This window comes from Molothrus ater, chromosome 3 (genome assembly GCF_012460135.2).
Source record: "Molothrus ater isolate BHLD 08-10-18 breed brown headed cowbird chromosome 3, BPBGC_Mater_1.1, whole genome shotgun sequence".
Classification (NCBI taxonomy): Eukaryota; Metazoa; Chordata; class Aves; order Passeriformes; family Icteridae; genus Molothrus; species Molothrus ater.
Window position 1 is genome coordinate 44,059,726 of NC_050480.2, and position 13,175 is coordinate 44,072,900.

Sequence of the window (13,175 nt, forward strand, 5' to 3'; positions counted from 1 at the left end):
CTTAGACCTGGACTGCAAAGCAATCCCAAAGACAAACACTTCACAAAGCATGTTCCTACTTGGGATGCAGAAATACCCGTACTGGTCTGCGTGAGATTCCTCCCAGAGGATAGCAGCCCACATTACAGCTGTGTTGCACACTGACTTGAGGAGCCACACTGCTTCCACAGCAAACTCTGAGGCCTGTACAGTGCAGCACATCCATTTATGGCCCTGAACTTCTGCTAAAGCCACTGAGTCAACAGTGGATTGTGAAAAGCTATAAACATTTGTTTCTCTGGACCACTAAGCTACATTAGACCATGTGTACATAATATGGCCCAGGTCTTTACAGAGCTTCACTGGTTTCATGGGAACACAAAAGTAACAGCAGTTACTTTTTATGAGTATTATTATGAGTATTTACAAGCATAGCTAAATGGATCATGAAAATATCAGCAATACAGTTAGCTGTGAGCATGCAGTACCCAGATAAGGATAAAGCTGGACACTAATTAGTCTCCATTTCACCCAGGAGGCCCTCAAACAAGTGGAATGTTCGAGCTGTTTTCTAACAAGTCAGACATTTTGACATCATGACCCCCTAAAACAGGCACCTCGGATAAATGTCTTGTTCTGAATTAGGTTTACAGTGAGTTTTTGTCTTATTTTAAATCCCTCATGGAATTTTCAATCTTTATATTATTCATGGTTATTAACACATCAACAGACTTTATAAACAAGATACAAGACGAACTTTAAAATATATTACCAGAACAGAGGGCTTATCATTTTCTTTACTTTCATTATCATTCTCAGCTGAGTTTTTTTCTTCTGGTTGTACTACTGCTACTTCTTCCTGCTTGCGCTCATCCTTGTCCACTTTTATCTCTTTTGCATCCTGCTCTGGTTCTTCACGCATCTTCAATTCTTTTTCTTTTTCACAGTCTTTACAAGGCTTGTTCGTCACTTTCTCTGGCAATGCCATTTGAAATTCAATGTTAGCTGATGTACAATATTCTTCAAAACCATAGAGATATCTAAAAAAAAAAAAATTGTTTTGTGATAAGCAGGTTTGACTAAAGAAGGAAAATCCAACCTAGAGAAGCTAAACATGGCCAGTAGGTTTAAAGCTTTAAAACTGCATTATAAACAAAGAGTTATGGATTTCATGTATATTACCCTTAACACAACATCACTTCAGTTCACTGTAGTTTTAGCATAAACTACATGGCTTTATTACTTACTTTCTGTATGCACATTTAACATTATATCCTGCAGCTGAATTTAATACAGGGATCCAAGATCTTGATAAACTTGCTTCCATACTGCTCCACTTTCAATCTGTTAAAGACAACAAAGTCATTGTTTTTGAATTAATTCACTGACAAAAAAACTAAATTGATAAAGTTTACAGCTTCAGAAAATAAATGTAAGTAATTTCCTCTGATCTATAAAATTACTATTTATCACATACGCAGTATTTCACTGTAATGCAAACTGCAGTCTAATGTAATCACTTAAAGCAATTTAGCATTTCTGCAATGCAACAAGCCACAGCAGGCTTTCCTCTCCAGGTGGCAATAAAACAGAGGAAAGAAAATATAGCTATCAGAAAAATCAGTACATCATTTTTTCTTTTTATTTTATATTTAAATTCTTAACTATCAGAGCTAGAATTTTAATTAAATTGGAAAGAAAAAAAGAAGTCAAAGCATTAACAATACTCAGCCCCGGTAGTACTGCACCAGTCATAGTGCCTACCAGTCTTTCACTATGTCCTTAGCATGCCCTTTGGTGACAAAGATCCGTGACGTGCTCATTTCTAACCATCTGTGAAGGTAAAGCAGATGTACTGCAATACCCCAGTACCACATCCTGTCCTGCCTGTCAGAAAGGCATCACTGCACAAACAGACCTCCTCAGCTGTCAGGCTACATTCATGGGAAGCAGTTCAAAGCACAAACAGAATCTGCTTGGCCATGAATTCAATGTATTTCAATTACTCCTCCCAAGACCAGTCTCAAATTCTTCTTTACACTGCCCAGAATAAATAGAAATGAAGGGCCTCACATCAGGCCACTAAATTGGTTGTCTTTGAGATTTTACTGAGCAGTGACTCCTTTCACATGGAGGTAACAACTTTATCAGACAAATGTTTCTTGAAGTATTACAAAAACACACGTGCTGGCTGATTTTTTCTTGCAGCAATAATTAAACATGCTGAGTAGATGTGTAATTTGTTTAGCTTCTAACTAGTTCTGGTTCATGTTAAAACATGTTTTTTAGAGCTACAAGGTGTCTTATGCAGTCATAGTAGAAAACTTATACATCTAATGGTCCTGTGTTATTTATCAGTACTTCACAGAGTAATAAATTATTTCACAATAATAAACAGCATCCTCAGGTTTTATGGCTCTGGAGTACTCATCATACTAATACTCACGTTATCAAATCCTCCAAGCTTGTGTACAAGTCTGAATAATTTGAAGAGATTCAAATTTCTATATCCTAATACAGGTCGTTTGTTAATGGGAGTCCCTGGATTACAAAAACAGTTGTTAGGGTGTTTTGAAATATTTTTTTCAGAATAACATGAAATTCACATCACATGCACTACTATTAAATACAGTATTTTAAACTCCATCTCCTGCATCTGGTACTTTTTTTTCATGAAACTTAAACTCCACAGTCTTACTGAACTAGAGGGAAAATGGGTTATGTTATTTAATGCACATATATAATGTTATTTAATGCATATATATACATTCTTCCACACACTACTGAACATGCAGAAATGAAACAAATTTTCTTGCTAACTATATTGTACATATTTTTATTTCATCCACTGAAACAATTACATCTGAAACTACAATAGTCCTTTCACTGATTTAAAAAAACCCAAACCAACTCTCAACAGGAGCAAACCCATAATGCTTCAAGAGCTGAAACTTCCTATGCTACTGTACTAGCAGTAGCTACCACATTGTCATCTTTTGTGAACAGTTTAACTCATTTCATATGGCAATAAGATACTAATTTAACCAGTTATAATAGTAATTTAAATACAGATACCCTCACTCCTGCCTTTTCTTGCAATATATAAAAACCTGGTAAATATTTAACATAATGACTGGTACTGGCTTTCAAAAACATCTCAGTCTATGAAAAATATTCATGCACTTAAGTTATCAGGATTCACAAAAGAAAATTAGCACAAAGTAAATGTATTTTTCCATGACCTATAAGATGTATGTGTCAGTATTTTAAAGTTATTAAACTGAGAATATAAATTAATATCATTGAAATTATTAAATGCTTGATTATACACACTATAAGTACATATAGCAAACACAGTACAATATATGCAAAACATAATAGGTTAGATATTTATATATATCCATTTATTTCTGAAAGCAGAAATCTGGTACTGCATTTTAGGAGATGAGTCAAGTAACAGACTCATCTTCCAAACAAAAGGGAAGACAGAAGGCATAAGTACAGTTTCCCTGTTTCCAAAACTGTACTGCAAAGCACCACTAGTTTACAGGCTCAATTTTTCAAATTACTGCTCATTAAAATGCCTACCTCTGTCTTCCATGAACTTGTACAATTGCTGAAGAAAGTTCTCTCGTTCTTCAGGAAATGGCTCTATTTCCTCCTGTTTAAAGCAATGCATGCAAGAAAACTGTCACCATTTTGAGTTACGCTCCTTCATTAAGAAATATAAGGCAGCGATAATTTAGGTTTAAATGTTTAAGTTTGTTTTACTATAGTCAGAAACAGGATATGGCACAGAGAGGTACATGCTCTCAGTGCTATGCCACATGAAGCCAAGTTTTATAAACTCTTTTTTGAAACAGTGTTTCAAAATACATAAAACATTGACTGTAAACATACATCGAGATTGGATTTCTGACTGATCACTGAAGTATCGTAAGTGATACCATAGATCAAGAGGTGTTCTCAATTTCGTCCATTTATGCAGAAAGTCTGGGAGACAGTGCTATTAATGATCAAGAGATTCTATCAGAAATCTCAGCTCTATTTCTACTGCAGTTAAGTGACTCCTTGGTTCCTGGACAGACTACGTCACTTCCAGAGATGAAGTCAAAGAGCAAATGGTGCTTGCACTTTCTTAGGAGTTCTAATCCACTGCACTGGCAAACCGCAGCCAATGGCACTGCATGCGAACTGCCATGGGGCACCAGCTGGGCGCGTGCTGAGCAGGATCAATCCCAGAACTGAAATAACAATGGATATTTTGGAAGTTCAGTTCATGGCACTAATAAACCTTTGTATTAGATTTACTTAGATTAATAAACACTGGAGTTTCATAACAAAGCACTATGGCTTACTTTCTAACAACTCATAATTTCTTTTGGAAATGGGGCTTGCCACAACTAGTAGCAATAAGATATTAATATTTCAAATTCTGATGACTGAGCTACTGCAAAACAATACACCAAATATGAGTTGATTAATTTTTAATACTACCCATAGAGTTTCCAAAAATAACTAGTTATTCAGTAATCTAAAGTAAATTATTTTTCTTTGGTGTATTTGCATTCCATGTTTATAGTTTCCATTCTTCAACAGTCTCCTTGTGCTAAATATTAAAGCTTCACCTACCCTGAAGCAAGGGGAAAAAACATACTGTCTTTAAAGTCACACCAAGACAGCTGAAAAAAACAACTGAAACAGAATATCATTACTAAACAGAACTGGGAAAAACAAACACACACAAACAAAAACAAACCTCAAGCCCTCCAACATCTACTGAATCTATTTAATTTAGAGATGTACAGCTGAAAATAAGGCCAGGAAAGGCTGTAACTATTATCAAGAAGTAGGGTTTTTTTCTTATTCTGCACTTCCTCTTACCCATTAAATGCACTTGGATAACATCAGAGCAAACAGGCAAAAAAATTAAGAACCAGCATTCACAATATGCTGCAACAGTTGCCCTTCAGGTATAATTACCAACAGAAATGCAAGGAAAATACTCCAATCTTGCAAAGGCAATGCAAGAGGAAAGGCTCTGCGAGGGGCATTACATGATGGGCATTTGACATCCAGTGTGCCAGCAGAGCTCCGAGCAGGCAGCTTTGATGGGCTGGGTAGAGAACTGCAACCAATATACTAGAGAGCCTTTTCACAGGGCAGGGGCACCATAGATTGGCACATCTAGCCCAATTCTTCTCTGACAGGTACAAGGTGGTGCTGCAGCTCTGCATGTTGTTCAGATAAAAGCACATTAAGAATATTCATATTCCCCAGGCCATGGAGAACAAATTACTTGGGGAATAAAATTCCAAAACTGCATAATTCTTTTAATTCTTTTTTTTTTTTCCTCAACTCCCACAGCAGGTACTTGGAACAGACTTTTACCAGCATTTGCTGGATCATGGAAAACAGATCATGAGCAGCTACTTGGGTTTCTCATGTTCCTCATCAACAAGAAGAAACTTGCCATAAGACATTAGTCTTGCAGAACATTCAGAGGAGGTGTCACTGAACAAAACCTTCAGGAAACCCAACAATATTTTGAGGAAGGAATGTTTTCTTTTTAAATACAGGGGGAAATAAGGTAAAGGTGATGAAGAGGCTGAATAAAACACTCCTTTCCTACTATACAATCCAATGCCTGAAGGGTACTCCTACATCTCTAATGTGATAATTCACAGAGGAGCCAGAATGGCAAGTCAATGAACACTCCTTAATTATTTTTCCAGTAGAGAACAAAGTAACTTTCTACGAAGTGTGCTAACATGGAAAGCCTAGGACCCTGCATGCCTCTGAAAAGCATTTACACTTTCTCAGAATCTCTACAGAGTCAGTATGTATTATACTATACTAACAGTATCTGTTAATAATCTCTCCATCCACTTAGACAACAAGGTTTCCTAGATAATGCTTTGAAGCAGGCATATCACACTGTCATATTTGCTTATTTTCAAGTTACACAACCAGAGTGCTAGCTGGTCACTCTGCAGTCCCTAATGTATCTGTCTATGCTACAAGTTAAAACGAAGTGGCTTCTACATAGGATAATAAAATCCAGGAAAACAAAAACATGTTTTTTGCAGCACAAATTAACACAGTACCATAGCACAGCACTGGGAGAGAGGGTCTTTGACAACTCTTTTACCTACCGTCAGATTTTGGAAAGCAAAGGAAGGCCATTTTCCAGTCTCTTCCATTAGGGGAAAAAAAAAACAAAAAGGCAACTACTTTTCTCAGAAGATAAGTACAGAGGATTTGCATGTCAACTCCTATCTATATAGGATGGAAGCATGTATATAGATATGAGATATAGAAGAGCATCTATGTATGTATATACAGAATGGAGTGAACATACATATGGGACAGACGTATCTATTTTTGAAGTCCGTGGTGACATCTTTAAGAGCTTGGGTTTTCTGTTTTGTTTTGTTCTGGTTTACAGGTAGTAGGACCACAAGGATGGCCTAGGGGAAGCCATCATGTCCTGGGAAGCAGTAAAACAACCTGCAGGTGGCTAAAGTCCCAAGAGCAGGCCCACAGGTCCTGTTTGGGAAGAGATGCTGCTTGACAACCAGGAGGATACAGGCACAAAATAACAAAAACAAGAGAAGAAGCTGCAGAAACTGCTCAAATATGGGTGGATAGGAGACACACATGCCACTGACCACCAAGGAGAGCAAAGAAGAAAAAAGAGAAGTGAAAAAAAAAATATTTTGCCTCTGTTTTAGAAACTTCCTAGTTCAACAAATGACTGAAATCACTGTTTACTGGAAAAGATTATCACAAGAGGTGATACAGTAAATTCCAAAATATTTGTCTGAGATGAAATCCATGTCTAGCACATGGAAAGATTAGCTCAAACAAACAAACATGCAGCTAAGAGGAGCTCAGGAGAAGGTGTTGAAAGAGTACAAGGTCAAATGTCTACAAATGCTGTAGCTAAAGGCTCTGTATTTTTCACCTAAAAGTAGTGCAGGAATGATCACTATATAAAGATGATGTGTCCTTCTGCATAGATACAAACCTGCCTCCATGCATCATGTTCATGGCTGAACATGAACCTGCTGACAAAGTTCAGAAATTGTATTGAGCCCAAGGAACTATTCCTTGCTTCTCAAAATACTAAGCAAAGGACTGCCTGCCCCTTGCAAACTTTTGATCAGAGCTGGATAATCTTCTGAGAGCTTAAAGAGGAGGCAGAAAGAAATTATAAGCATGGACAGGTGGCAAAGTCATAACTTCACACTTTTATAGTCTCCCAATATATTTTAAAGAAATGAATGACTAGAAGATGAAACACTATTTTCTGGTATGCCAGAGCCACAGTATCCACAGAGGATGGACTGAGGGAAGGACTCTAACAACCATTTAAGATCCAAACCAGTTCAGTTTCTTCTTCACAATTCTCCTACTAATAGGAAATTAAGTCTGCTGCACTACTGGTACTTGCTTGAAAATTAAGAGAACAGCTCTCAAACCCTAGTGAGACAAAAAAGTCATTATGGCAGATACAGATTTAGAGTACCACAGGAAGGTACAGAGAAGTAAAAGGCTCAAAAGTCTCTCTTTCAGCCTCTCAGCCAGCTGTGAAATGAAGTTCTTTCCTGCTCTTGATTTTTTTTTTCTGGACAGAAGGCTGGGGGTAAAGAAGAGATGATCAGAAAACCAAGCATTAGGTGGGGACTCCATACTTGCAGGACAAAAAAAAAGAAAGGTGGAAGTGGAGTGCATGGGGGCTAATGTCTTGATTGAAAGTTCTGCTTCATTACACAGGGTAGCCAGAGAGATAGGATGGAGTGGAGCAGTTCCTCAGCAGATCAGGGAAAGTGCCAGTTACTCAATAATGCCTACGTAAACAGGGTTGCCTATGTTAACATGTTATATGTCCCCTAATGTTAAAAAGGCCTGCTTAAATATGTATATCCCTGCTAATTTTTATCAGCTGTGTAACTATGCCCTTTACTAACTTCACTTGCCTCTTCCTCACTGCTGTTATCCTCTTTTTCTTTTTCATCCTCTTCTTCTTCTTCAGCTTCACTGCTGGAGCTGTCTTCTTTCAATTCTGTTTTCCAGTTACTAGGAACAGTTCTGGTTTTACGGAATTCAAGTGCTTGGTCAAAAGCTGTAAAAGAACCAGCCTTTGTTAGCACTGCAGGAAGTATCAAGTTTGCACAAACATTTCAATTAAAAAAACAGTAATGAGGGGTGATAGGGAAGAGGAGAAGGAAAGACTGCTAACTAACAACTCCTCTCCACATTCAAAGATCCTCAACAACCACTTCATGTTGTCCATCCTTATTTGTCTTATCCAGTCAAACTGGCCTAGTGTTCTCTGTACATCAAGGCACTCAGAGACATTACTAGTATTTTTACCTTGTTAGTTTCTACAGACACAAACAAGATCTTCTGCACAGGGCATATATGAAAATTTAACTGAGGAATCCCCTATCCAAGAGGTTTACACTGCAGTTTATATATATCAAAAAAGGAGGGCAAGAAGGAAGAAATAATCACAAGCTAACTCCTAAGAGTTTCATCACACAAGCTTAAACTTTCAAATGCACCCACAATTCCAGATTTTCAAAGCTCATAAAGGCAACTTACAATTATTAGGGGCACTACTGTGAGAATAATTCTAAAAAGTTCTAAAAAGGAAAAATACAATGTATAGAACCAATGTGTGCATGTTTGGCATGTCTACACTTAAAGCCAGTGCAGAGCAAGTGGGGTGCTGTTTTGGGGGCTTTTATTTAGTTAAGTTTTATTTGTTTGAAAAAAGTTTCTCTAACTTTGCATAAGTACTCTCCTTCAACATATTATTCTGTAACAGAAGATCCTAGTTTAGGATCTTTAAGACACGAATCAATCTGCCATAGATTTAGTGATTCATGTAACTAAGCAAATACATACAAGTGTTTCTCACAGAAAGTTATTTTTACCTTGTTTTAACAAAGCGTCAGGCTTTGGTGAAGTTTCACTGATTTCTCGGACATCTTTTCTTGGCACAGAAACACTGGAGAATTTAGAAAGTGTTAAAAACATTTAAAATATTTTAACAGTAAACTAACTATACAATACAAAGCTCCCGTTAAGATTATGATACACTTACTAAACACACATAAGAAGCATACAAAGTATATCTTGACAATTCTATAGTGTTACTCTGGTACAGTGTTAGTCAGTGGATTAAAACCAAAACTTTTACATTAAAATGATTAAACTATATGAATTCACTGCATGTTAAAGAAATCATGCTACTTCCACAAACAGGTAGTTTCTGGAATCTCCCATATATGTAATACTTTAAACCCTCACATTAATTTAACATTAATTAGAACCCTACCTTGCTTAAATGAGTATTAGTGTAAATTGTCAATATGAAATTAAAGACTTTCAAATTTAAAGAACAAAGCACTTTCTGATTTCTACTTTGTCTACAACCAAGGAAGCAAATCTGAATTGCAGCTCTGGAGGACAGGGGGGTGGGTAAGTGCTTGTGTGCATACATTTTATGTGTGTTCCTTGGGTGATGTGCACTGATGCCTGAAAAACTATCAAATGGTAAAGCAATACCCTAGCTTTAATAAGTAATTAAACCACAACAAAACTGTTAAATATTTAAATATCCTTCTTGCAAAACATTGTGTTGAACTGAACCAAGCACAATAAATAGCTGCAACTTTTGAAATAAAAACTAAAACCTAGAAAAAGAATTCTACTGTTGTGAGTTTAAGAACACAAAGTTCTTTATTTTGTTGCAAACACCAGACAGTCTGGTTTTCTATGTTTCTCTATCCTTTTTCCTACTTTGAGTAGCATTAGAGCTCTTTGCAAGGAGCACGATAAGATGCAGTTGCAGTCTAGACTGAGATAAACATATGCCTTAGTACCTTCCAACAAGAAAGAGGATTTCTGCGTGTGCACGTGGTGTACGTGCAGGCATGCACACATCCCCACCGACCCTTCTGGAGCTGGATAAGCTTACAGCCATGTCCCTGAAAAGCACTGCTCTATTCCAACCTCAGCAGGAAAGAGTTTCAGGCCATTCTTGAAGTCACGTAATACTGCTGGGTTTCCCACAATTTTAACAATGGAAGTAAAACTAAGACAGATAGATTTATGCATCCCATTAGTAATAATGACAAAGTTCAAGACTAATTTCATCACCATGTAGGCTGTTAACAGTTTTTTAAACATTAGAAAAATCTTGGCAGGAATTCACTGAGCTTACTGATGTTATTAATACTTTAACCAACACATCTCATATTACATTTCACTTGAGGTATAAATTTTGTTCAATTATCAAACTCAGTATTCCTACTCACAATTTGCCATCCTTGAATGAGCGAACAAGAATATTGTCTTTTTTCACTGCAATATCATCACTACAATCTGGACAAACCACCTGCAAAGATATTACAATTGCAAAGTTTAGAGAGAAAAAGCTAAAACAAGAGAGTAATAGTAAATAGCAGTGCTTCTCTAAAAGCTTTTGTGCTCATTTCTCATTGGCAACCTTGAGATGAGAGCAAGTGAGATCCCCTAAAACACAGGAGTGATGACCTCCTGAAATTACTGAATGCATGAGGTCATGCGTACTCCTAGTGGGAAACCGATGGCTGCTGCCAGAAACATAAGAACAGTATTCTGACAAAATGTCAATCTGTCATGTCTCTATAGCTTATTATATTCCTCATCCCAAAAGGACAGAAATCTCACCAACTGCTGTCACCTTACTTAGAGACTTCTTCTGAAAACTTCTGGAAATGGCAAAGATGTGATCACACACAGTGTCAAAACCAAAAGCTAACAGGATTTATGAAATGTAATTTTATAAGGGAAGACTTTCAAGTAATCTGCCTGGGAGAGAAGAGCACCTCAAGTGCAAGTATTATGATAGGTTCTTTAACTCAAGAAGTAGACTAATCAAGTCTAGCACTGAGACAACATATTACTTGTTGCAATTTTAAAAGCTATTTCAGTTTTGTTAAACCAGGATACAAGTCACTAATCAAAAAGCATCAAGAATTTAATTAACAATTATATAAATAAATATATATATTCAATTGCCAGAGATGACACAGAAAAGCAACCCCTCTCCATCACTCATCTGATATCTCATAATGTACATAGTTCCCTGAAGTCAGGAAAATTCTGGCTGCTACAAAACCTCAAGGAACAGCAAATGACTGTAGCCCTAAGTTAAACCAGGTAAGTACCTCTTCTCTCTTATACTAACTTTTGCCTTTCAGTCCTAATTTTCCACCAGAGACAAAGATACTAAATGGCAAAAGTTGAGTTTTTTCCCCCCTCCTTACATATGTCACCGCCTATGCAGCATTTAGGAGCTAAAGTCAAAAGTTCCAAGTGATTTGGAAATAGATATCAATACAGATATAGATATAAATACATATCACAAAGCATAGGCTAAATATGGTCCTCAAGACAAATAGTTCAACAGACCAAGTTGCAAAATTCAATGCATTCTACAGCCTACAAAAAATTTACTTGAGGAAACAACAACTTTCTAACTGGAATTACACTTGAGATTCAGCTTGCAATGTCAGGATAAAAGACAATGATTATCAACCTCTGTTTTAAACTGACAAGTGCAAACTCCGAGCTCCTTAAAGATGGAGAAAGGCTCTTCAGGCTTTAGCTACTGGTTTTCTAGAAGCATCAAGATTTTAGTAGTTAGAAATCCATTCAGAGGTTGGAGAACACCTTACCATCACCTCATCTAGTGCCTTTACATCAGGCAACATCACCACAATTTTGCCTGAATCAAGTTCTCAATTTCCTTGCAAAACAAACTCCATTGGAGTCAGAGGATGAAAGAGATGATCCTATGTAAACTCAATTTTCTGAAAATGCTGCAGGCAGATTTCCTCACTGCACCTTTCAAAAGCCCTTAAGTACACATTAAAACTAAACAATGCTATGAGGCTTTGAATAAGACTGAATCACACTCTTTGACATAAGGAACAACTGTCAGACCCTTTTACAATTCTAGTTAGTCACTGTACTCCCCCCCTTCCCCACAGAACTTACAAAAACAAGTGAGCAAACAAAAGCCCCACCAACCCAGACATGTATGCAGGGTTAAAACAATGCAGTCAATCACTTGAGTCCTCAGAGTAATTTTAACCAAATTTAGACTTCTATAGTTCTAAATTTGTAAGTGATAATCAATTTGGTTTTAGGCATGATCTCCAAAGTACTTTGTTTCCACTACTGATCTTAATTGTTACCTACTGTAAAGGTTTAGACTAATCCCTGAACTTGTTTTCACATAATAAACTTACACAATGTCCTCTGTGCTTATACACAAAGTATCTGTACATAATATCATTAATAAGAAATAATGCTGAGATACACATTCTTCCGCATATTAAACCTGAATTTTCATTACATTTTTCATGAAATTACCATAACACATAGTTAATGCAAAATTGAACAGTAATAAGATAAGATTACTTTGTTGACACAGTAGAGGTAACCTGCTTACAAGGTAAAAAAATCAAGAGGCATAGCTATTGGAAAGGGTATTATAAAAAAAAAAAACCCAAGCCAAATGAAAAAAGGCAGTTATTTGAGGTATAAATCTACTCTTTGGCACAGCTTTTCTGGTTAAATGCAGTATGATGTTTGTTTGCAGAGCTATAAACCTAATTACCAAAGTAAGAGTTAATCTAGGATAAGCTATTTCAGAGTTAACAAGCTTCACCCTCAAACTTTATCCCCTACTGCTTTTCATTTGTTGCAGGAAGCTTTCCATGAAGAAGAAGCTATTCCAATCTTCAAAAGAAATCCAAAGAAACAATGTGTATCTTCAGTATATCTTTGGAGCAGAAGCAACAATTCAACTCCTCTTTAGGGTCTGACCCACGGCTGTCCTGAGCAGCACTACAGGAGCCACAGGCAAGCCCAACCCCTCCCAGAGAGCCGGCCATGGAAACTGGTACCTGGCATGGCAGAAAGGCAAACCCAGCAGTGTGACATAAAACTGCTCAAGCCACTTTCACTGCCCACTTCTCTGAGTGAACTGTGAGGCAGGTAATAGTGCATCCTCCTGATGACAGCTTTCAGCAAAGAAACATCTCAATTTTTCTTGTTTATCACCGAAAACTTCTCTTAAAGCTATCTCCTGCAAACATGGTCCATCCTTGCTGTACATTCTGCCCTCTCCC

General features: G+C 37.0%; 1 protein-coding gene across 1 annotated transcript in view; it reads right to left on the reverse strand.

Moving 5' to 3' along the window:
* Positions 1-13,175, reverse strand: part of ARID4B (AT-rich interaction domain 4B) — an 87,381-nt gene that overhangs the window by 29,195 nt on the left and 45,011 nt on the right. Inside the window, 8 exon segments of the mRNA XM_054514300.1 lie at positions 752-1,019; positions 1,227-1,278; positions 1,281-1,323; positions 2,426-2,520; positions 3,568-3,640; positions 7,962-8,107; positions 8,925-8,998; positions 10,311-10,390. Coding sequence (XP_054370275.1) covers positions 752-1,019; positions 1,227-1,278; positions 1,281-1,323; positions 2,426-2,520; positions 3,568-3,640; positions 7,962-8,107; positions 8,925-8,998; positions 10,311-10,390 — 831 coding nt within the window.